Source organism: Polyodon spathula, chromosome 2 (genome assembly GCF_017654505.1).
Source record: "Polyodon spathula isolate WHYD16114869_AA chromosome 2, ASM1765450v1, whole genome shotgun sequence".
NCBI lineage: Eukaryota > Metazoa > Chordata > Actinopteri > Acipenseriformes > Polyodontidae > Polyodon > Polyodon spathula.
In genome coordinates, this window is record NC_054535.1 from 24,759,259 (window position 1) to 24,786,205 (window position 26,947).

At 38.7% G+C, this 26,947-nt stretch overlaps 1 protein-coding gene across 2 annotated transcripts; it reads right to left on the reverse strand.

Moving 5' to 3' along the window:
* Positions 1-85: 85 nt before the first annotated feature.
* nagk (N-acetylglucosamine kinase) lies at positions 86-26,078 on the reverse strand. Of its 2 annotated transcripts, XR_005946804.1 has the most exons (14): positions 25,973-26,078; positions 24,762-24,846; positions 24,139-24,237; positions 22,098-22,239; positions 21,500-21,610; positions 19,792-19,904; positions 19,143-19,230; positions 18,009-18,106; positions 17,001-17,079; positions 9,047-9,302; positions 7,431-7,538; positions 7,142-7,264; positions 4,636-4,840; positions 86-3,986 (listed from the first exon to the last, which is right to left on the reverse strand). XR_005946804.1 is itself a non-coding variant. In XM_041218315.1 (10 exons), exons 1-10 carry the CDS (start codon positions 25,999-26,001, stop codon positions 16,129-16,131), a joined length of 1,029 nt encoding a protein of 342 aa, XP_041074249.1. In that variant the 5' UTR covers positions 26,002-26,078; the 3' UTR covers positions 14,604-16,128. The 2 variants fall into 2 exon arrangements, 1 of the variants encoding a protein (XP_041074249.1); XM_041218315.1 differs by lacking the exons at positions 86-3,986; positions 4,636-4,840; positions 7,142-7,264; positions 7,431-7,538; positions 9,047-9,302 and adding an exon at positions 14,604-16,313.
* Positions 26,079-26,947: the final 869 nt, after the last annotated feature.

Consider the following 26,947-nt stretch of genomic DNA (forward strand, 5'->3'; position numbering starts at 1 on the left):
GCCTTCTCTCTCTCTCTCTCTCCTTTTTTTGTCCTCATCCTTGTGCTAATAGGAGTCTTGCTGTAGAAGGTGGAATTACTACAACCAGCTCACCACTGCAGAGACATTCTGTGCCTTTTATGAATTTTATCTTAGATTTATTTGATTTTTTTTGGTGCAGAACCATTGTCACGTTTCTAGACATGTCGTGTTTCCTGGCATTTCTGGACAGACTTCTGTAATGCATTAGCATTTGCCAGCCAGTGCCCGAGGAAAGGGGATGATAATTCAATGAAACTGGATTTATAAGAACTGTAGAGCTATTTGGTTTTTGCAACCATTAAACCACCAGTTTCAAATTTCTATTGATCTCTGCTGAGGAGAGCATTACACCCTAGATATTTTACTTTGGTCTCAATGGTGGACGCAGTGATTGACCTTGTTTTTAATTCATGAGGTTACAAAGCCATGGTCCGCACAAGCCCTCAGTCTGCAACTAAGGAGTTCACCAGTGCTTTTTTTCCTGGTGTGATCAATGTCATTTAAAGTTGAGGGTTTTTTTAAAATAAGTCACCGAGAAGGGATGCTTGACTTGTAAATTGGACTTCCAATAGCTTTTTACTCCACAACAAGTGGTTCGACAAAGTACAGTGGTGTTTTTTTTCTAATTAAAATATATAATATAAAAATCTAATTATTTGAACAAGCCTTCTGCCAATTTCTTGCTGAGAGGTATAACACCTGGAGAACTGCACACTGCTACAAGTTTCCCAAAGAAGTGCTTGAGCTGAATATTGTAGAAAGGGTACCTGCAACTCTGCAAATATATAAGAATGCTGTTATAACCCTACTGTGTGACATTTCCTTTGTTGCTCCTGGTACTGGGATATATATTTTTTGTTTGATCAAATAAAGTTTTTAAGAGGTACTTGAATCCTTTTTTGTTCTTTTAATCCCTTGTACTGGTACACTTCTCTTACACAGTACACTTACTAATCAGTGCCAACTTGCATTTATACATTTTTATGACTCACTTTGGTAGTTTGCAACACTGGGGTTATTAAAGCATTCTTTGGTATTATGGTTGCAGAGTTCCCTTTCTCTTGATGTTGAGAGTTCAGAACACAGCTTTGTCTGGGATGGTTTCAAACTGTGTGGGTGTTTTATTATTATTAGTATCCTCTGTCATTTTACATATGGCAGCAGTCAGACCAAGTTATCGAAGTTAAAGTTTGCTACAAGGCAACTATATGCGTGGTTGGCCTCTTAATGCCTTCTTAAACCAATCACCCGTGTCTGCTGTTGACCAACATGCTTTCAGCCAGTAAAACGTTTTGACACAGAAGACACTCCTGAGATGAAGTGACCCATGACGTGCATGTGCAACAGATGAGGATAAAGAGAATATTTATCCTGAGAATAAAATCACAGAAATTTAGATTTTTGTTTAAACAAAGTACCAGATATTCTGCTTTTAAAATGACAAACATTTGCTTTAACATGTGTTTCTTTCAGAACTGCACATATGACACCTATGTAGCTAGTCAAAGTGCAAAATAAGTATTATTTATGGGATTGTTTTTTCACTGCAGTTTAAGAATCCTCTCTGGTATGTGTTGTGGGATTCAACTGAAGTCCCAGTGCATTACACATCACAATATGCATTACAATGCCACATTACTGCAATACATGTCATTGTCCTGATGGGTGACTTTGATCTGTAGTAAGATTCTAAAAAAAAAATAATGCATCATAAAAATCACCTTTTCACTTTTGTAATTCCTACACTGTGAAGAAAGTTTGATAGATTACACATTAAAGAAGAATCCAAAACTGCTGTGAACACTGGCGGACTAGCTGTTATTCAAGGCATGGTACACTTCATTACATTACAAAACTACAAAAACGAGTTATTCAAATGTTGCTCCTATGAAATTCTATTGAAACAATTGGGTTATTTTGAAGCATTACTAGGAATTGCAAAGTTAATTCATAGTAAAGAAATTACATGTCCGAAAATAAAGTCAACAGTAAAAGCTTTGAAAACTACAACAGGTAATCTTTAACCTAATGTTTCACAAACCCTGATTGTGCACCACATAATGTAAGGGACTCTGACACCAACCATAAATGATGGAACAGACATCTATAACAATTACTGTTTAAGTTGCATTTATTCACCATTCCAGGTACGTATAATCTCTAAGGAAGCAGTGCAATTCATTGAGTTTTCACCCCTTGTTGTGAAAACGCTACACGTGGAGAGGAAATACAACAATTAATAAAGTAAATCTAGGTTAATATTCACTGGTTTTGTTTTTACACAGGGTTTGTTGGGTGTTAATGTGTATTGAGGTTTAGAGACGATGACCACACACAGCAGTTGCACTGGTGTAAAGCTTTTGCCCTAAGACACAGCATGCTAGTACCAGATCGCAGGAATTTACTGGGTTGGGACCTGCTGTCATGTTTAAAGAATTTGGCATCGGCAATAAAACTGAAAGCAGTCACCAGATATGACATCAACCAAAAAGAGGTCCGCTGTCCCTTGGAATGGAATTCACAGTAGCTGTTGCTGTGGGATTATATGGAGATGTGCAAGGTCTATTTAGACAGACAGCAGTGATAGTCAGTAAAACCTTTTTACTTGGTGCTTGTGAGTTTAGTGAAGGGCAATAGCACTTGTTAAAGTCAAGGAGTATCGAAAGAGCATCCCCTCACATATCTCAAAATAGACCATTAAGCATCCTGTCACTAATCGCAAACCATTTAAGCTGCCACTTTCATATTTGCTGTGTTGTATAAATCTAATGGCACCCTTCACTTTGACCTGTGACCTTAGATGGCTGCCATAGTCCCAACACTTTGATACTGGCTTCATACTGGGCACCCAATACAAGTCAACACTAGTCTCAGTATTACTGTAATTAAAACGATTTGTAGCTTTTACCAAACAAGTGTGTTTCAACTACTTTCATACACAAATGACCATTTTCCTCAGTTACCCTTACCAAAACAAACAACTGTAAAACGTCTTATTTTTAATTTAAATTGGGACAAAAACTTGTTGGGAAAACTTGAGTTTAAGGTTTCTGTCGTTAACAACATTTCTCTCTCAAAAGTCTTTTAGAACTATTTTGCCAACTCCAAGGTAGCATAAAATGTTCCATGACCTGTGCTCCGGATTGATTTTTATGTGGTTGCTGTGTTGTCACAATCGAGCTACATAGCTGTATTTATGGCACTAGTTTTGATTTAGTTGTGTTTTGAATAAAATCAAACATCTACGGACAGTACTGCGATGTGCCTGTTGTCTTGTTATTCCAAATCTGTTTTACTGGACAATGGAAAAAATAATAGCCCTTTGTGAATACTACATAATCTAACAATACATCCAGACAGAACTGAATTCAAACTATTCGGTGTGCAGGTTTTCCAAGTAATTAACTTTAACCATTGAATGACCAGCTCCAACATGTCCGTACAGGTTAAACCCTGTTTCATACACCTAATTGCAAAAATATTTGTGGGACACATATGTCCCTTGTGTCTTAAAGGGTTAATACCTATTAAAACATATTAAAGGGAATTATACAGAAAATCTGAGCAGCTGCACATCCTTACTATTAATGCATCCTAGGATATATTTTGGTCAGTCACCATCATTCATGGCATAAAACTGAAAGAACATAAGATAGCAGACAGCAGCCTCCACATAACACTCAAAGTGTCTGGCTGTGCTGATTCCATGCTGCCCAGCGAATAGACGTTTAGAATCAGTCTTGCATTCATTCAAATCCAACGATAATGACAGGGCAGATTGTCCTGTTGCTATGTAGATGTGGAGCTTGACCAAAGGAAATTCTTCTAATTCAGCCGTTTAATATAGGATTAAACATACTTTAATTTCCATACATTGTACTTGTTATATAAACAGAATAGTCTGTTTTTCTTCACTTGTTTTTCTAGTGGTATTCAGGGCAGCTCCTTGACCTCACCATTGTGGCCTGTAGGAAGATACAGAACAGGGTGGAATTAGAGGGTTAATGGTGTTCAAGGGCATTGGGACAGTATAGATTTACTATTGCTGAAGTTCTCATTTTTTTATCTTGTTTTATCTCTGGAACAAGAATACAGTTTAAACACTGGTCGTCATTCCTAAAAGATATTGAAAATAAAAAAAAAAATATATATATATATATATATATATATATATATATATATATATATATATATATGTTGTAGGGAAATATGCAAATAAACCATTACAAGAGCCAATCAAATTGTGTGAATTTTGCCTAATTGCTTCTATAGTCAGCATTTTAAAAGTCAAAATACATTAGTTGCATACATGTTTTGCCCTTTTTGGGGCTCATCAGTACAGCACAACTGTATTTTGACTTCAGAAAGACTCAAGAGAGTAAGTAAATACAAGTAGCTTTCGAGTTAAGATGAATGAAAGCAATACAATTAAAAGCAAATGGGTTGAAGGGAGATATGAAAGCATTACAAGAGTCAATCAAATCCCAAAAAGGGTGAAACATGTATGCAGCTACTTAAAACGCTATGACTATAGAAGCCGTTAGGCAACTTTCACGCGATTTGATTCTTTTTTAAGTTTGTGTTGTTGCCTGCTTGTCTGTGTGCAGTCCTTACCTGGGGGGCTGTGTAGAACTGGCGGTATTCTGTCTGGTAGTGCTGCTGAGTTTGTGGGCAGTTGCGGGCGGACTGGGGCTGGGCGACATACAGGACGGATGGCTCTGGGAGTGTGTGTGTCTGTGACGTGCAAATGAGACGGGGCCCAGAGAAGGAGTGTAGGAAGGCCCCATAAATATCGTTGTACTCAGACATCCAGGGTCTCCTGCGGGTTAGAAACACACGCATACACACACAGCTGGAGGTTCATCACATCAACTTTTACTACATCTTTGTTAAAAGTGTTTTCTTTACAGGGAGATAGACCAATGGTGTAGATCAGGGATGTCCATTCCACTCCAGGTTTAACAGGTAAAGAGATAAGGAACAACATGGATGTTGAATTGGTTCAATGAAACAATTTAGAACAGGGTTGGAACAAAGACCAGGAGTAGAAGAGTCAGCTTTGGCCATCCCAGTGTAAATACTCCACTCTTGTCAATAACTAACCTTTCTAAACACAGTAAAGTTGCGCAAGAAATATATTTGCAGTATGATTAGTGGTAGCCAGTGAATTATGAACATACAGTCATTATTCGGTTCTCCATTACCCAGATACGCGTCAGTCGTGTTTTATCATACTTGTATTAAAATTGAAATCAATCCCCTTTTATATATGTAACAAATTGATGCACTTACCCGTCACATGCGATTTCTGATACAAAGCCCATCTCTGCAATGTTATAGTTTATCTGAATATCTGTCACACTCATGTTTTTTTTTTTTTTTTTTTTTTTTTTTTTTTTTTTTTTTTAAGTCTCTAATGCCAAATCAGCCTGTCTTATATTGCAGTTACACCACGCTTCCTCCAGTTTCACCTGATGAAAATGCATCCAAAACAAAGCGAAGGAGACAAGCTAGGGTAACGTAACAGCTGATCATTAAACAGTTTTAGATACTGTGATTTTTTTTTTTTTCGTGATCTTTAGTTGCTTTTGTGCATTTTCATTTGTAAGTGAGCTGTGACATTTGGGTCTTATCGAGCACTATGCACATTTTAACACTGACTTTGGATACTGTTTTAATTCTGGAAACTTTTTTTTTTTTTTTTTAATCTTTTGGTTTTGCTAAATTGCATTGCCTTTTACGTTTTATGCAGTTCTGTGCATGGATAACATTTAGATTTACTTTTGCTGTTAGGTCGTTAATGGGAAATTTTACATACTGCTACAATACTGTGATAAAGAGAGAAAGAATCGATGCTGTAAATCTCCCTCCCAAACGGAAAAGGCGCTGGGTAATGTTGGTAGTACACTTCCCCATAGACTGGACGGTGGGCGAAAACCAGAAGTAGGCCATCTTGGGAAAAGTGCGGAACGCCAAGTACAGTTACTGTAAACAACTTCATTACGATCAGATTTGGGTCAGGCAGTGATTGGATAAGCCATTGGCTGGTTGCAGGGAGGAGTTGCTACAAAAGGGATGCAGTTGCGTGAGTACTGCCCCTTGAGACGAAACGTAACACACGGCCGGAGTACTGTTTGTTTTTTTGTGTCTAGCAGAGGAGGGCAGAGCCAGCCCAACCAATTGAGCACTACCCTCACCTCAGAACACAAGCACGCACCACTACCCACTGAAAGCAAGAGCACATTTTCGTGCGTAGAAATTGTGGCGTGGATTGTTGATATTGTTATTGTTTTGTTTTGGCCTGCAAGCCAGTCATGTTCCCGCTGATACCATTGCTGGTAGAGGGGCTGTTATTTTTGTTTGTATTAAATAAACACAGACGTTTTGGGAGTTAATTACTGTTTGGACCTCCTTGCCTTTGCACCACACCACACTCACCTGACGACAAATACGTACCAGATTTAAAAGTATATTGCAGTTAACGTGTCGTCTCTTTGGTTTTTGGCAAGGGGTATTTTAATTCAGATATGGTTCTGAATTAAAATTCTTCTGTTGAAAATATAGTCATCTAAGTGGAAACCTACTTATTTTAAAACAGAGTCCTTTCAGCTATGTATTTTTGATATTGTATTTTTTTTTTTTTTTCCCTGAAAAACGGACAGGGATTGGAACGGGCCAAAATGAAATAATCAGATATGCGTCACACACATTTAACCTGTCACAGAAACCAACATTTTATAAGGTCGGACATGTGAGTGCTGACTGTAGTAGAAACTGATTCTGCAGCCCATTCCATACCCTCTCCACCCTGTGTGAAGAAGTGACTCCTTCCCTCTGCCTAAGTCTACCTCAACTTAATTTACAACTGCATGTCCTCTGGTCCTGGTTTCTGTTCTGAACATAAAATGTCAGCTTGGGTTAACTATGTCAACTTCTTTTAAGATTTTAAAGACTTCAATTGTGTGTGTCCCAGTTCATCTTTGTTCCAGGCTAAATACATTCAGTTCTTTTCTCTGTAGCTCAGTCCTTTGGCACGGCCTGTATTTCTATACACTTCATATATGCCTGTTGCATTCATTGAGGCGTCTCTTTGCTGTGATGTGGTTAGAAAGGTACTGACCTGTACGAGCCCTGCAGAGGCAGGTTGGAGATCTGTTGGGACTTGACCGGGGTTGCAGCCTGTCGATCATCACCATAGAATATATAGCATTTCTTGTAAGCGGTAGAACCCTCAAAAGGCATTCTTAAAGAGACAAAGACCCACCGTAAGACTACAGGGTGTATGGATATTCCTGAAGGCATATCCTTGGATTACCTTAAGAAACCTGAAGACAAATTAATGAAACTCACGCAACACCAGGGTCCCCGGGTCTAGCTGTGTGGTATTTGGGTGGTGGAATGAGGCCTACCTTCGTGCAAGACAGATGAGTGCTCCATGACACGCCTGTGGAGCTGGCCCTGTAGCTTGGATGACCGGAAGCAGTCCTTGATGAATGAGCCATACGAATCCCAGCGATCTGTACAAAGTAAAATAAATGATAATCATTATTATAACAAAAATAATAAGAATTATAAATCACAGTCCCAGCCAACTAAAAAAATATTTCAGAGCATTCCAGCATATCTTATTTGGCCATATTCTAAGTTTTATCTTGTGGATGGTAGACTACAAATACGGTGATAACAGCATTAACTATGTACTGCGTTCTGTTAATTAAAAAAAAAAAAAAAACAATAAATGTATTTAGGTGCTACAGAGCTGTATAAAATTACATTCCATAGTTTATAATTTCCCACAAATGTGCTTAGATTCATAAAGCTCCGTCTTCGTAGACTACATGTTTAGTCTCTTCAACAAGGAGAAAAATGAGATGAACAAGAATTGTCCCCCTGTTTTGACTGCTTATCTGTCCTTATGTAGTCTATACGTATTAGAATGTTGTTTTGTGTGTGATGTTTGAGTGTATCCTACTCGAGAGGGATAACAAGAAAACACTCAGACCCTTAATAAATACCCGGTATCTCGGAATATAGAATAGTCTCCTCTTTATAATTATGCTAAAAATGTAATGAGCAAGTGGCTCTCGAGTAGAATGATACCCCGATACGTTCTCCTTTTTCTAGTGCAACTGGGGATGAGGTTTGTTGCTGGATAACTTCACTCAGACTACTTTCTCACGAAATATATTGGTCTCTGTTACGATACATAGCCTTCAAGATGCTAGATGGCAAACTAGGTGTAATGACTTAAATAGGATCCTGCTGTAATCATTAGCTAGCAGCACAATCTATAGCCCCTTTCACACTGGCATGCTCTACCCAGGTCAGAACCTAACTGGTGTCATGCAGGTCGGCTATGCGATTTCACACTGCTTTTGATAAAGCAGGGTTGACTTGGGTGACAGGCACAAATGCAAAATTCATATCAGTGTCCCAGAAGCAGCTTGTTACTGACGCTTCCATTCAAGCTTCTCTGGGTTAAACCATCAGCCCAAATGTTAGAGCAAATGTTTGTTCATCCCCGCTGCAATCTGGCTCATGCTGAGTCTCAATCAACAAAAATATGGCTAAACAGAATTAACAGAAATGTAGAATGGTACCCCGGCCAGTGTAAACGCACCATGTGAGAAGAAAGCAGCATTAAGACAAGCCTCATAATAAAGCTAATCAGTTCCTTTCAGAAGTCAGCATTGTTCCCGATCTACATCAAAACAGCCTCTTTAAAAATATGTAAGAGATTTTATTGAATAGTTTGTCCCACAAGTGCTCTGGTACCCCAAATAGGATCCACTTACTACCAATGTAGTTATTTAGTAAGTAAAGGGTCTGAGTGAGGAACATGGGTAATGCAAGCCCCGCCCTTAGTCTTGTTGTAAATCATTTATTGTTTACAAACTTTTGAACACTACTGTGTATGTATGTGTCTATTATATATATATATATATATATATATATATATATATATATATATATATATATATAATAACAAAACATATAACAAAAGCTGTGAATTAGCTGCTTTTACCTTCTCCACAGGGAACCTGTGGGAACTTGTAGGCCTCTTCAGTGGCTGGATCGACAGCTACCTCCGGTGCTGTCCAGGCCAGGGGTATCTCTTTTCTGGGGGGCGGCTCAAAGGGAACCTCCTCTAATCTGACCCCTGCAGGTATTGGCATGGCAACGGGGCTGGTCCTGCTGTCCTTTAGACCCCCTGGCACTTGGAAAACAAGGGGCTGGCTTTTGCAGGAATCTGGGACAGAAGCAAATCAGCTTTTCTTCATCTGTGGTGGAAAAGAAAGGGAAAATATGGTAGTGATGCTTTCAAACAAAAGCAATTCAAAACATTTGGGTCTTCATCATTTAAATGCAGTCTGGCCCATTGACCAAATGAGACACAAAGATGTCTTTATCAATGTTTTCATTGCACGATAACACAACTGATCTCTTTCGGCTTGCTGTTTATTGAATCCTATGTCAGCCCATTTTACTACTTTGAATCCATTCTTTAAATGTGAATATCATATTTTAATGTTTATCACATTTAAAAAAAAAAACAACACACTGAAGACTAAAGTTGTTTAAAGATAGCGCTCGCGTTAACAAAATTGATGCAAAGTAGTGAACAAATGTTTACCTTAAAATGAGACAAACTGCTGAGACAAATAATCCACTAACAGCATCTGAGCAGCTCAGCTACAGTGCAGGTTTCATCTGTCATCATCATAAGAGACACCCAACCTACACGCAATATATTAACTCTAAATCACAAAAAAAAAAAAAAAATCTATTAAATACAAAGTTAAGTTGTGTGTTTTTTTTTTTACTTTAAATTTGTGCCATTTGTTCTATACACGGGATCTGTACAAAAAACAAGATGTACTGGAATTTTGAATTTTTGAATCCCAGGTTGATTTCTCAAACATGATTTATAATTATATTCCATGTTTGATTGTAACTTAATCTTTAACTGATGGCAGTGTTTAAATTTCTAAACTGGTTAGAGTGATTGAATAGACTCCATTGTTAGAAAAACAAAAAAACAAGAACCTGCTGTTTTATTTCTATATTCTTTTACAATACAAATTATAAACCACACCCCCATTGGAATACAAGCAGAGAGTGTAGACCTCACACTCAGAATGTCAATGAAAAATAATTCCAAACCACAACAGAATCTACATAAACACATGAAATGGGTTAATACCAACTTTTCGACTGACACAGCAGAGTGCTTGAACAATTCACTCTCAACTTGATTAGAGGTGGCCATCGAACTCATAATATTAATAATAAAATTGTACACAATAAGGATGTCATTTTTTAAGGGTTTTTCATGACACAAAAATTATGAGATAAGATTTCTGTGTCACCAAAAACTGAGACACAATCAGTCTTATGTAACTGAAGGATTTACTTTACAAGTCATACATAATTTAATATCTGTAGTACCTACAGTTTCTCATAATCCAGTCGTTTATAGATTTAAACATTTACTACTACTTGTAATAATAATAATAATAGCTGCTTACCTTACTAGTAATCAGTGAATGCATTATAAAATGAAAGTGAAGCCACACACACAAAAAATAGTTGTTTTGTGACTCTGAATAGGAATGGACAAGGAAGGGGGGATCCAAGTGTTTGTTTAAAGCTTCAGAACAGTTGACAATGTCACAAAGTACAGAGCTCTGGGGCTTTGTGACATACTTGGGTTCTAAAGGCAGGGGCATCATTTGCTATAGTTCAGGTCGCTCTTTGCACTCTTTCTACAGCAGCAATATCCTTTTTGTAGCGAGGTGACCAGAACTGAACACAGTATTCTAGACGAGGTCTTACTAATGCATTGTAATGTTTTAACATTACTTTAAATTAAACACTTTTCACTATATATCCAAACATCTGGTTGGCCTTTTATAGCTTCCCCACATTGTGTAGATGAAGATAGTTCTGTGTCAACACAAACTCCTAGGTCTTTTTCATAGATTCCTTCTTCAATTTTAGTATCTCCCATATGATATTTATAATGCACATTTGTATTGCCTGCATGCGGTACTTTTCTATATTAAATGTCATTTGCCATGTGTCTGCCCAGTTCTGAATGCTGTCTAGATCATTTTGGATGACCTTTGCTGCATCAGTGTTTGCCACTCCTCCTATTTTTGTGTTGCCTGCAAATTTAACAAGTTTGCTTAGTACCAGAATCTAAGTAATTAATGTAGATTAGGAATAGCAGAGGATCACTGCTTACCTCGTTTGAGGTTTCTTCCCTAATCAGTACTTTCTGTTTTCTACATGTTAACCACTCCCTAATCCATGTGCATACATTTCCTTGAATCCACACTGCATTCAGTTTGAGAATGACTCTTTTATGCAGGACTTTGTCAAGCTTTCTGGAACTCTACATAAACCATGTCTTTTTCTTTGCAATTATCCATTGTCAATGTTGCATCATCAGAAAAATCAAGGAGGTTAGTTAGACACGATTTCCCTTTCCAAAAACCATGCTGACTGTCTCCCTGGATACTGTTACCATATAGGTAATTTTCAATTTTGGATCTTATTATAGTTTCCATAAGTTCACATATAATAGAAGTCAGGCTTATTGGTCTGTAGTTACCTGTAAGATTTTGTCTCCCTTTTTGTGGATGGGTATAACGTTTGCAATTCTCCAGTCTGTCAGTACAACCTGTGTCAATGACTGTTGTATGATCATGGTTAGTGGATTGTAAATAACTTCTTTCATTTCTTTGAGTACTATTGGGAAGATCTCATCTGGCCCAGGGGATATGTTTATTTTAAGAGCTCCTAGTCCCTTTAACACTTCTGCCTCGGTTATGCTAAAGTTATTTAAAACTGGATTGGAACAGGTTGACATGATTTCCAGAAAGCTTTTGACAAAGTCCCACACAAAAGATTAATTCTCAAACTGAACGCAGTTGGGATTCAAGGAAACACATGTACATGGATTAGGGAGTGGTTAACATGTAGAAAACAGAAAGTACTGATTAGAGGAAAAACCTCAGAATGGAGTGTGGTAACCATCGGTGTACCACAGGGATCAGTATTAGGTCCTTTGCTATTCCTAATCTACATTAATGATTTAGATTCTGGTATAGTAAGCAAACTTGTTAAATTTGCAGACGACACAAAAGTAGGAGGAGTGGCAAACACTGTTGCAGCAGCAAAAGTCATTCAAAATGATCTAGACAAGATTCAGAACTGGGCAGACACATGGCAAATGACATTTAATAGAGAAAAGTGTAAGGTACTGCATGCAGGAAATAAAAATGTACATTATAAATATCATATGGGAGATACTGAAATTGGAGAAATCTATGAAAAAGACGTAGGAGTTTTTGTTGACTCAGAAATGTCTTCATCTAGACAATGTGGGAAAGCTATAAAAAAGGCTAACAAGATGCTCGGATACATTGTGAAAAGTGTTGAATTTAAATCAAGGGAAGTAATGTTAAAACTGTACAATGCACTAGTAAGACCTCATCTAGAATACTGTGCTCAGTTCTGGTCACCTCGCTATAAAAAAGATATTGCTGCTCTAGAAAGAGTGCAAAGAAGAGCGACCAGAATTATTCCGGGCTTAAAAGGCATGTCATATGCAGATAGGCTAAAAGAATTGAATCTGTTCAGTCTTGAACAAAGAAGACTACGTGGCGACCTAATTCAAGCATTCAAAATTCTAAAAGGTATTGACAGTGTCGACCCAAGGGACTTTTTCAGCCTGAAAAAAGAAACAAGGACCAGGGGTCACAAATGGAGATTAGACAAAGGGGCATTCAGAACAGAAAATAGGAGGCACTTTTTTACACAGAGAATTGTGAGGGTCTGGAATCAACTCCCCAGTAATGTTGTTGAAGCTGACACCCTGGGATCCTTCAAGAAGCTGCTTGATGAGATTCTGGGATCAATAAGCTACTAACAACCAAATGAGCAAGATGGGCCAAATGGCCTCCTCTCATTTGTAAACTTTCTTATGTTCTTATGTTCTTATGTGGTCCGTATCCTCCTTTGTAAAAACTTGTGAAAAGTAATAATTTTATATATTTGCTTTTTTTTCTCTTGGTCTATGATTTTGCCATTTGTATCTCTTAGACATTTTGCTTCCTCCTTGAATGTTCTATTGCTGTTATAATATTGGAAACACTTTTTGGAATTGGTTTTAGCCCCCTTAGCAATGCTCATTTCTCTCTTGGCCTTTCTAACTTCCTTTTTGACTTGCGTTTGCAGTTCCAAGTACTCTTTCTTTGTACTTTGTTTTTGGTCCCTTTTAAATGCTCTGTAAAGTGCCTTTTTTTTTTGCTGAATATTTTTTTTTTAATTGATCTATTAAACCATTGTGTTTTAGATATAGATTGGTCTAGTTTTGTTCTGTGCCCCTAGTTTGTTATACACCAGTGCAGTGCTTTGAAAATACTTGCATTGCAATTTTGTATAATTTAAGAATAAATACAACATTGACAAAGCACAGCACACTATCTTCTTGTAAACTGGCACAGTGCCTCATGTTTTTTTCTCATTCATGATGCTATTTAGGACAGAGAATGTTTGATGTTGACACAACTTTGCCCACCTCCCCCTTTTCTGAAATGATGCCCCTAAAGGTGTCATAATAATCAGCCAAGCCACTGAGGGGCAAAAATGAGATAGAAGGAAGTAGATTCCAAGATTCCTGTATAACTACTCTGGTATTATTATTACATTATTATGTACAGGATTTATTTCAACAGGTTCAACCTAAATAAACGTTACTTTAACAGAGGCAAGGTTACATATTTCTGTCCATATTTCCGAGGATGTTATCTCCAAGTCTGGTGGTGTGTGCATTTTAATATGGAGTCAAGACAGGATTGTTTATCACTCACCAAAGCAAACAGCCAACTACATACACTGATGGTAACACACGGGGCCATTATTGATGTAACTTACAACTCAAAAGCAAAAGGAGAACAGTAAACGAAACAAACACAATAGATCAAAAGTTCTCCTTTATTACAATCACAGATATTACAAACCAGACAGATGATGTTACTCGACACTGGGTTAAACCAAGACTCTGAGCATTGTCCCGCCCCCACCCACACCCACACCCACATTTTGGTTTGTTTAGATTTTCTCTCCTACTAAGTACTCCGATTCCTGTTTCATTTGCAAGAAGCACGGCATGGATCTGAAGATGAAAATATTCAGCGATACAGAAAAAAACAAAACAAAAAACATGGTTATATAAAATCATAGACCCCTCTCGACGAGAACTCTTTACCAAAACCTTGTCCTTTCAGGCCAGGACAATGTAAAGAATGAAACAGCAATGATGAGGCAGGGCAAAAGCTTCAGTAGGAGTCACAGAATAAATTACGAACAGAACATTAAAAAAAAAAAAAAACAACAAACTAGACCGGTAAGCTGGGTTCGCACCATCAGAGCAGACCTAAGTTCTTAGAAGCTAACTGAGTTTCAAACAGTTGTCAAGTTGGTCGTTCTTAGAATCTAAGTAATTAAAGCATAGTTGTTGTACCGTTCCATGGGTAGGTAGCCATTCCATAGCTGGTGAGACTCATGAAAAGAAGTGTCTCCTACCTGAAACTGTGCTCTCTTAACACACACAAGAACTGCTACGGGCCTATTCTTTACTGTTTTATTTTTACTTTGAAATGCTTTACACATTTATTTTGCATTGATCTGCATAGCACCTTTTATGCTACATATGTTCCAATGATGTTAGACAGCATATGAACTAAACACAAGATAGTGAATTCAGATATTGCATGCAACACTACAAAGTACAACAATGAAAATACAATATTAATAAAAAAAACAATGGCACGCTGACAAAATCTGATACGTAGAATTAGAATTTGTAGTCATCGTTCTTGCAAATTAACTGAATACTATGTTCTTTATTTTCTTGACAGGGCGCTGCTCTTCCGATTTAGTTGCCTGATCTAGGTTACATACTGCATGTCTATGGAACTGAAGAGCCCGCTCCTGACCTCGAGTCATATGTCATAGGCTTACAAAAAAAAAAAAAAAACACCACACACAATATTTCAGCAACTGCAGTAAGAACGACTCTGACTAATTGCAAATATCATATAATAAGGGGACAATGCAAAAAAGCCAAACAAACAGGCTTTGGCTGCCCATGGCAAGTGTTTCAGGGCATTTTTCCAAACTTGGCCAAGCTTGGAAAGGTCCCTGGTGGATTGTGTTTTGTTTTAAAGAAACCGGTGGCAACACTGTGTTTAGAACAAAGCAGTCTGAGCCATGCAAGCTGAAATTGAAAGAACGTAAATTGCTATTTTCATTACGGCACTACATACAATCTTTCATTTCTTTTGAAAATGCTACCACCCTGCAAAATGTAAAACAATAATACATCATAAAGAAATGCCTTAATAACCTATGCAGCTACTGGCATGTTGGCGAACATCGCTTAGTTTTTACATATCAAGTTCCACATGTTGTGTCATGGCTGTAAACAAAGAGCTTAAACACCTCCTGGCTTCGTGATGACGCACTGTTGTAGCCAGTTTAACTGCATTGAGTATGAGATACAAAGCCTGATCAGCTGCTTGGGCTGGCAGTGGAAACACCTTGTTTGTGAGTAGCCGTAGCCAGGAGCGGCTGGCAGTGGAAACGGGGCATGAGTCTAAGAAATTGAGCCTTTTCTTTTTTTTTTTTTTTTTTTTTTTTTTTTTAACTGTGAGCGAGCTGCCAGGGCGAGGACAGAACAGAGGCTCACTGGCTGTGCAGGGTTCAGTTCCTGGTTTTCTAGTCCAATTCTCATTCCCTTTTATTCAATTCCAGCACATGATTAATCAAAATTGCAATTAGCAGTATTCTGTTAAAATCAGTTTCTCACATTGGAAACTGTTTGTTGGTCAATTAAACTGGATTCAAATTAAAGTAGTTGAACAATCAAAAGAACTACAATGTCTTAAATATAAATTCCAATTCCTTCGAGACCTCTATGGCTGTACAGGACAGAGTGAGAGAGCTCACTGCCTCTGCATTGGAGTGTAGATGCCTCACAGCCTGTACAGGAGAGAGTGTTGACCTTTCTGGGTGCTGCAGGAGAGAGTGTAGCTCTCACTGGCTGCTGAAGGTGTGTGTGTAGAAGACGCTGGCATTGGCAGTGTAGTCCAAGGGCAGCGCCCGGCCGATGCTCTTGGCCCCAAGGCTGGCTCCCCCCACTGCTGAGGAGTGGTTCAGGGTGAGGAGGCTGAACCGAGAGAAGCTGCTGGAGGAGGCCTGGCTCAGCACCTGAGTGAACCCTGGTGGAGAGCGGACCCGGGACAGGAGAGATGTTTTAATGCCTATTTTCTCAATGTCAAATATATTGGACACTGGTCAGCAAAGGGTTAATGTACTCTGTTGCAGTTGTCACATCCCAGGGATGGAAATAACTCCCATTACATTGCAGTTTAAGAAGACACCCTTGAGCTTGTTACCAATACACTGTGTCTAATCAAGCTCGTAGTAAAACCTGGAATGGGTGAAACTACTGTGCAATAGGAGTCTTATTTCCATCCTATGGACGTTTTAAAACTTAAGTTTAAAGCACCAAATGAGGACAATGGCACTTAATGGATTAAAAAGGCTCCTGCTAATGATCTTTCGCTCTGTAACCCCGCTGCAAAGCATGCTTCCTGGAGCAGCACGGCTGATGGTGGGGGTGGGGGTAAGGATTAGGGGTGTACTGATTCATTGCATACCGATGAATCGTGCTACTTCCTATTCTCACTGTAGTTCACCCAATGGTTCTTAAATGAATACCTGTACAGTATGTAAGAATTAGTATGAATACATACTTGATTTTTTACAAAACAGTCCATCATTAAATGATCATTTCATCTTATTATGTATCATACAGGTAGCCAATCTGGACCATCACGTTGTATCGTGATACGTAGCCCTACAGTGACATTAGTATATTGTTACACTCCTAGTTAGGATCCTACCTTTCTTCAGTAGCTGCCAGCTGTTCCACACGGAGCCCACACACAGGATAGGCAAGCCCAGCTCCCCCTCAAACAGGCTCTGAGAAACAGGAGAAACACCTCCATTAGAAACACAGACATCAGCACAGGGCAGGCTGGGGTCCGCAAAGGTTTCCTGGGACGTCCCCTGGAACTTTTGTAAAATAGCATACATCTTGTGATGAGACAGGCCTTGTGATACTTACAGACAATATGCTGTACATAAAATAGCAGATTGTTTTAAAGTGCTTTTTAATTTTGGTTCTTTCTTTCACTTTATGGGAGGAAAAGAGGTCTTTCACTTTTGCAGTGCAAGACAGACCAGCTCATCTCGTCTGTCAGAGTGGCTATAGAGCGCCTAACCTCATCTCATCGTTAGGGGTACAAGATTTCAGATCACTCTTATAAATTAAAAAGGCAAATAGAATGTTAGGTTATAGTGCAGAAAACGTGGAATACAAGTCTAGAGAGGTGATGCTAAGATTATACAATGCCCTTGTTAGACCCCATCTACTCTGTGCAGTTTTCTTCACCTCACTACAAATAAAAAAATCACTGCACTCGAGAAGGTACAGAGAAGGGCAACTGGGCTGATCCCAGGACTTAATGACATGAGCTATAAGGACAGGTTAAAATAATTAAATCTCTTCCACCTAGATAAAAGAGAAAGATGGGAGTTGATTGAAGTCATAATATTGAAAATCATAAATGGTATAGATGAAGTTAACCCAAGACACTAATTCATACGTGGAAGTTGAGTAAAGGTAAGTTTAGAACACTTTTACACACAGAGTTATAAATGCATGGAATAGTCTACCAGGTGATGTATTAGAATCTAAAATACCAGGAACATTTAACATGTATGCTTTTAAATGAGATCCCCCCCCAGTAGGGGGGAATGGTGTGCTATCAAGGGACGAGCCTTGATGGGCTGTATGGCCTTTTCTCGTTCCCAAACTTTTCTTATGTTCTTATAATTGAACAGCTTACCTTATCAGCCTGGGGCAGGACAGCTACAACGTGCTGAGCAAGCACTCGACCGGCCTGCTCAAATAAAAAGCAACAGAGCAGGTCACCAGCGCTGGCTCCTGAAACAAGAGAGGAGAGTGCGTCAACGCCTCCGGTACACAGAGCACTCCCACACCTGTAATGGGTTACAATAAAATAAGAGGCCCTGCTCAAAACACCAAATTAACTGGACAGAAACTGAGAAGCACTCGAATAAATGTACCTACTGGGTTGTCATGCATGAGTGTGGGTACTTGGCAGTCACCACAGCAGAAACCCATTTTTCAGGTTCAACATAACCAACATGACCACTGCCCTAAATTTCTCTGATTGTACACACTTGGCCTTTTATAGACCTTTTGGATTTGGGTTTAATCTAACAAATATTATGTAGACTAATGCTGCACTAACCTATCCAGATCGAGCTCTCCACAGAAATCAAGTGTTGGTCGAGCTAATTTACCAATCCAAGTGAAGAAACAGCTGCTTGAGTTTGTGACGATTGCTGCTTTTCTCAGACTCTGGAGAACAGTAACCCACACAAACCCCAGCAGCTGCTACTTCACTTGGATTGGTAAATTAGCCCAATCAACACGAATGACCCTCATCAGTGAAAAACTTGATCCAAAGAATTGAATAATCGGTTTATGAAGCACGAATGTGGTCTTTCCGTGCGTTTGTCCACTGGCTAGAATGAAGAATAAATATCCCACCCAGTAATTTTGCATTGGTAGCAAACAGATAGCATTTAAAAGGTGGCAGTGGACTCATGGGAAGTCCTGGTTATTAAAAGATTTGCCTATTTTTAGGGGACAATTATCTAGTCAGAGATGACTGAATACTTAAGAGTACTCACCTTCCTCTTGATAGGAAATATTAATGACTGAATGGATCTCTCGAGACACCCTCCAGCATTTTGTGGAGTCTATTCCATGTTGTGTCAAGGCTGTCAGCCCATATTAGGCCCTAATTAAGTTAGAATGTAAGTAACTAGTAACAGAGAATTCAGACTGATGATTGATGGGTGTGCATCACAAACATACATATCCCCCACTGCAGTGTTACATACAGAAACATCTTGAAAAAGCAGACCACCATGAACCATGTGCGCAGTACCTTCAGCTAGTATTCGGCAGAATCCTGCAAACTTGGACTTCTCAAAAGTCCTGTAGAGATGGGTGAGGATCCCCATGAGATCAGAGACCTGGAGGGATTGAGTCACATAATATGAGAGGATAAAGACATGTGCAAACCTGTCATCTATTGCTTGTTTCTTAGACACCAGGCTGTCTAAATTAGCTCATTGAGCTCCACAATGCAGCTCTTTTGATGTCCTTTTATGGTATTTAACGGGTTTGAAAAGACTGCAGACTTGTGTATCAATGTGGCATATTAATGTTGCGTTTCAATGAGCAGAAAACTGGCGTCTTACAGTAACAGGGAAGAAATAACACTCCCATTGCGTAGCAGTTTAATCCATTCCTGCTTTTACTGTGAGCTTGATAAAACATGCCTGAGCTTGTTACCTATAGGCTGGAACTAATCAGGCTAATTTTAAAATCTGGAAATGGGGCAGCTCTGGTCTAGACAAAGTTCATGACCCCCCCCTTATATACAGGATTACATAATTCACAAGTTAAACAAGTACGTGAATACAGTCCACTTTTTTTAATTCTTGGTCAACCACTAATAATCTATTTGATATCACTGAATCCCAGTGCTGGTCTGTATCAGGGTCTAACTGGTCTTGCAAAGACCTCCTTACCTGGAAGTAGTCAAACATGGCCTTCTTGACGTAAGTGATGTCATGCGGAGGGGGGACAAAGTTGTCAGTGGCGTCAAACACGGTCTTCACAGCTAGGTGCGATATCCAGTACGCTGCAGCGGAAGAAAACCACCTTGAATCCACTTGCTTTTATACAGGACATGTACACAGTGCTCTGACAAAACCTTGCCTGGATAATAACGTACTTACTCAAATTAAGTCACACTTTTTTGACTGAAATAAGTTCACAATTTGGGGAGCAATTTGAATTGTGGTTTTTTCAGGTAGGGGACCAATTTACATTAACGCATGTCGATTATTCTGGTGTGCTTGAACGACAGCTACTGCACACAGTGGTGCCCACGACAGCAATTACTCTTGATACAGTGCTGCTATATTAAAAATGCTGAGCAACAATCTTAATGCAAATTTTATGATGCAGCTTTTAAAAGAAAAATCATTTTGTTTGCCAAAGAAAAGGGAAACCATGAACTTGAATGTGAAGTACCTGCAAGGACTGACGTTCAATACTGTAAGTACTGTACATATTTATTTTCCTTTTTGGAATATCATTGATGATTTACTCTGATGTACAGTGATATAGTGTTCCATGCTGGCACCTCAAAATTAAAAGGTAATCTGACAGTTAATTTATTGAGTTAAATATGACTTGTAGTCATGTTGTTTTTTTTTTGTTTTTTTGGTCTTTGAAATTGGCTGGTGGGAATTGAATTCAGAAGTGACTTAAATTTGATGAAATACAGAATACTGCGTTATTATTCATTTGAAGTACATTCAAGTGGACTGGACCCTGCCACATTTAAAATATGTTTGAATGCGTTCTTATCAAAATGCAAATTCTTACAGATAGTGACTCCTAGTCTCTCTAGTCTGGTCGCCAGAGTTGAATTTTTCTAAACTCCAGAAGGGCCCAACGCACGGCATTCTGCCAGCGGTTGCAAGACTGAATTAGGAACTAGCCTTAATGCAAAAGTCATTTCTGTCTTTCACATTCTACATAAATCAACATGACAACTGTCCTAAATTTCGCTTTGATTGTTCACTCCTGGCCTCTTACAGACCTTTTGGATTTGGGTATAATCCCATAAACTGTTGCTTTTATACACATTTTACAAATATTATGTAGACTAGTGCTGCATGAACCTATTATTTAATTATTCAGATTGAGCGCTCCACAGAAATCAGGTGTGGGTCATCAGTGTGGAGCGGGCTAATTTACCTGTTCAATGAAAAAACAGCTGCTTGGATTTGTGACAATTGCTGCTGTTCTTAGACTCTGTGGAGAACAGCAACCCACACAAACCCGAGCAACTGCTTCTTCATTGAAGAGGTAAATTAGTCCCATCAACACCAATGACCCTTACCAGTGGAGAGCATGATCCAAATAATCAGTTCATGCAGCACTAATGTTGCCCCTCATTGCTTGTGTCCTGTGGTTAGCAGTACAGACACGGTGCTCTTGTGTTGAGGGTACTTTAAATGATACCGGTGTCCCTGGACTTTGTGTTGATTCCATGTTATTTAAGGAAGGTTTGAATGCGGCAGCACATGATGCAAAAGGTAAACCAACAAGTTCACTGCAAAAAAACAAAACACAACAACAGTACAGAAACTGAAAGGCGACAGACGCACATATAGGAGAACACATGAAGATTTTTTGTTGTTTACGCTGAAAATGGAAACTGACCCGAGCCCTCGTCTCCCATGAGGTGACCCCAGCCGCCACAGCCCACCTGTGTGCCATCGACATTCACCAGTTTGCAGTTTGACCCAGTCCCAGAGATCAGCACCACTCCCCCTGGACAGAGGCACAGGAATCAAGGACTGGAGTAAACACTATGAAAATATGACTCAGTGAATCAGAAAAACAAGAGGAAGAATATCAATACACAATATATCTCTGTCCACAACCATAATAACTGTACATACTTTTTTGTGATAGTAGATAAGACCCATTCAGAGGAAGAACAAAAAAAAAAAAAAAGACTGGCAATTGGCTATGATCACCATGTAGCTAAACCTGAAGAATAAATATAACCTTTTAAAACAGATTTGAATTTAATTAAGAGGCTGGAAGAATGGTTAGAAAGCAAAGTTAAAGTGCGCTGCTCTCTCATGTGAACATAACTGATGAGACAGCATCATCTGGACATATTAACTTATATTATGTGTATATTTTGTGACCCATTTAGCTAGCCGACCATGCTCGGCGGAGGGTGTATTCCTATGACATCTCCAGGAGCTGTCACTATAACACCCTGTGCTGTGTGAATGTAGGGCTGTACCTTTCTCACTGGCGGTCGCCATGGCTCCAATGGCATCAGTAGTGATGTGGTAGCTCTCGCTGAGTCTCGGGTATCTGGTCTTCATCTCCTCTATCAGCTTCATGACGGCAGCCTTCTGCTCTCCCCCACTCAGAGACATACCCTTCAACCGCAACAAAAACAAACAAAAAAAAACACGATGAGCAGCTCTGTTGGGGGCTCTAAAAGCCTACTGATGAAACCAGATCTTTTATACCATTCTGCTGGAAGATTTATCACCTGTGCCCTCTACAGAACTCACCACTGAGTCATTTACAGTCTGATTAATTAGCCCTCTACATACAAGGTGAATGAAACACTGGTATCTGTTAATCTAGCGAGCCTGAACTGGGGAAATGCCTGCTTACTTGCGTAGTTTACTGGAGTTTTCTTCTTCATTGTACAACTTAAGATGCAGTAATTTTATGAAACAATTTTTTTTCCCAGGGTATCAACAGTTTTTGTCACTCATTTCAGTTTGCAGCAGCCAATGACTGGAATGTCAATAGAAGTTACAGTTAGAACGGTTTATATCTGAGGTAGCTTTTACCGTAGGGTCGACTCACTGTTCATGGACATCTGTACCTGCTAAGTTGCTGCTGAGTTGTATATTTTAAGACTGATTACGTGATGTTTTTTTTATTTTTTTTATTTTACTCGTTATTTATTGTGTTTGATGTTGTTTGCCTCTTTCCAACTCGTCACTGTAAATGAGAGATTGTTCTCAATTGACTCGTCTGGATAAATAAAGGTTTCTGATTAACTGACTGATTGGGTCTCAGCAATACAAACCAGGAACTAGCACCCGAAAAACGTTGTGCCACATGCTGAGACTATTGAAAATGCAGGAACAGGAGTGTTAACTAAGTCGAGTAAATATGTTCATATCATGCCGGTTTTTATCTTGTTACACTTGCTGCGATGTAGAACTTGTTTTAAGACCCTACTCCTTACCTATAAAACATTATTACATGGTCTCGCTCCTTTACAGCTGACACAACCCTGGCCATACATTACACTCAAAGGACTCCAGTATGCTGCGACTTCTAAGGTTTAAGACACGTACCAGGGTTCCATTATCTTGCCCCTAGCCTCTGGAATTCTTCACTACCATTGGTCAAACAAGCAGTCTGTCCCTGGTTTTAAAGCTCATTTAAAAACACCTTTGAAAAGGCATTTCCTGGTACATTGCCTTAAAGAGGAAGTAGCAGGTTTTCCAATAAATTTGCGTTACACGTCCCCACGTGTTGCTACAACTGTTTAAATAAAGTAACTGTAATTTTTCTTTTCTTTGTTAATATCCTGACAACATTTTTACATTGTTTTAAAGCTCTTTTCAAAATAGCCGCTCTAGTGCACTGTCCTCTAAATCACTGCATGAAGAGTGATTTAAAAAAAACATCACAAGTGCTCTGGCTTTTCTGATCGTTACTGCTGTGTTACATGTTTGACAATGTGGGCAATAATTCTTATATTATCAGTGCACTACAGCGGCCATTGTGAAAAGAGCTATGTACACAGTGATGCCCACTACAGTAATAACTGTAGCAGTACATTAAAATGGATATGTGACGAACTACACACACATTTTACAATTCAACTTTTAAAATAAAGGTCAACTTGTTTGCTTAAGAAAAGGTAAAACGTAAAGCAGAATATGAATTTGGGGCATCTGAGATGGAGATACAATCAAAAGACTATTTTTGCTTGTGAACGTGAGAAAGTCACACTGGCCAAATTTTAAAAAAAGGAGGACAATAAAACGGACTGAAATAAAGTTAAAGGTAATTTACCCTTTTCCAGCTACCATGAACTGCAAGTACCAGGGATTAGTTTTGTCCAAACAAATTAGTAGTGTCCCAGTTATTTCAAATCACAGCCTTGCCTAATTATGATGGATTTTTATAATATTTCCGCCAACATTCTGAAATGATTTAAGTACCGTGTGAATACTGTAATTCCATGCAACAAAAATAGATGTCATGGATTTCCCCAACAGTTTCAGGAAGTGTCAGTTCCCTACCAGAGAGATGAGGGGTGCGCCCATATCGAGTTCAGCTTTCTGCTTGGCCTGCCTCACCATTTCATTGATGGCTTCCAAACACTTGTCTGTTCCAACCAGCTGAAAGAGAAACATGTCCAGTGATTAAAGACATCAGTGCTTGCACTAGCTCAAATCCTGCCTGCTTTTTCATTCAACCATTCACATTTCAAGTCACTCACAGTCCTGTAAATGTGAAATCATACACTGATATATAGTGGCTTTTTGATGAGGAGGGTTCAGAAAGTTATGTATTTGTGCTAATACATATTAGGATAACACATAGATATCTTAACTACCATGCAAAAGAACCAGGCTTGTCTGCATTCACATTTATAAAGCTTTTAACCTCATCTCATCTCACAGACAGGACAGAACAGAATCTGTAAAGGTAGTGTGTCGCACAACACTGCCTGGTACAGTGGCCTGCAGCTGCTTTGGGAACATCCACACATGCTGTGGCTGACTTTTGTGGCTGTGACGCAATGCAAGAAAACTGCTCATTGGGTTGCTGTTAAAGCCCACCTCACATGGTGTAGTACCCCACTATAGCGCTCCAAGACGCATGTGGCATCATAATGCGCTACAAGTTCAAGAGCCCATACCCAGTGGTTGGTGCAGGGTCCCTCGGCCTCTGCCAGGATCTGTCCATCTTCAGAAATCAAAACCACTTTAGAATGAGTTCCACCACTAAAAAAAAAAAAAAAAACAGTGAGTGACATCCGTCTTACCTTACGGTTACAATAAATTATGTAGTATTACAGGTTTCAGACAATATACTCCCTGCAGGAGAACTCCTGGTTCAATTCTATAGACTGAGGCGCGACGCAGTATCATGGCATAATTACACAGAGCTGGCAACAGACGTAGGCTCAAATCAGCAAATGTATGTGACTAACTGACGAGCAACATATTCGGTTATCTAAAATTGTAAACATGATTTTGAGGGTGAACTACAGTTTGTCTTGTTCGTAGTGATTTGTGCAGTAGTCAATCACAGCATTGACAGCGTACCATTTTCAGGTCTTAAACAGGTATGCATATCACATTATGCCACTTTCAGGCCCAACAATGGTGTCATGTCAATTTGTGCTACCTATCAAATGTTACTACCTGCACATGGCCAGGCTATTTTCATCCTGCACTGCACAGGCCCAGACATTTTCTTTACCTTAAGACAGGGGGAGCTCATCAAAAACTGTTACCTACATGTAATCATTTGTTTTATGTTAAATACAGACAGCTGATGTTAATGAACAGTAAACTGTACCATAGAGCTTGGTACATGTTTTAAATTTAAAAAAAGCAAACGATAAAAAGGCAACTAAGACTATATGCTGACTGCACATTTATTACACTGAAACCTAGCGTTTATTTGCCTCTAGTATTAATAGTATCATTACTATTATTATTATTGATATTGACCAAAAAAATACACACACACATATATATAAAATAAAGTTATTGCATTTTGGTACAGGTTGCAGAGTTTGACAAAGTAGCAACATTTGACACTTATACATAAACCATAAACTATGGTTTTGTACTACAGTAAAACCATGGTATATTTTCGTAAGGGTATTTTGCTACCAGTAGCAAAATTTGACGAAGTAGCAAAAACTGACATTACACCGGTACCCATTCCGACAAAGTACAAAGTGCAATATCAATCATGTTTAATACAAAAACATTAAGCTCCTTGACAATACTTTGTATTACCAATAAATGCTATATACATACACACACTATATAAAAACATAATTCAAAAGCACAATACAGCAGATATAATGTGTACAATATATTTCCTGCTGCTCACCCCTCAACGCCTCCGTATACTGCAGCCATGTTTTCCTGTGTGTGTCAGCTGACTTGGCCTGCCGTCAGCAACACAGTACTGTAGAATTAATTCATCGTTCATACAAACAGCGTCGTGGCGGAAAATATGTCTACAACACAGCGGAAGACATATGTTAACGTTTTCCTGTCAGCTGGCACAGAAGAGCGACATTTAAATTGCATTTGTCTCAAGAAAGTAACCTTTAAAAACTCAATGAGCACCATGCACAGAACGTGATGCCCAAATCAGTAACTGCTAATTACATTCTGGAAATTCGGTAGGTTGTTTTTATTTTGTAAAATGTTGCACAATCTTAAAATCAAAAGTGAGCTTAAATCACCATGTGTGAAATGTAAATATAACCGTGATGACCCGTATTATTTAATCGTGTTCGATTAATGAAACCCGTTGGTTAAAATATATAACTATCTGTTTGCGAAAAAAATTGGACCCATATTCTGGATGGACTCTCAGAGCAGCACGTGACGTAAGCTGTATTCTGACACAACGTTCTCGGATTTTAATGTTTGATTAAAATAATAATAATAATAATAATAATAATAATAATAAAACTGCAGTGTATCAGACTGGAATTTATATAGCGTTTTAGTGTAACTTTTCATTAACTCTGAGGTACATTCCAGCAATGCTCAGTACTGGTCAGATGTACTATTTTTTCAACGAGTCGTGCTGCTTAATGATCTGGTTAAGAATGAAATGAGACGAATAGATCAAAGCAGTCTATTAATAATCAGATGAAGTACGTTTTAGCTGGTGTTTCAATCATTAAACCCTCGTTTGCTGTGTTATTGTTAAATACATATTTTAATTACATTTTTAAACAGCATACATGCAATCAGTAATACAAACATATTCTTAAATATATAAACATCCATACATGTATAAATCTAAACCCACGCCTGCATACCCTTATCTTCAGCGATTATTATTACA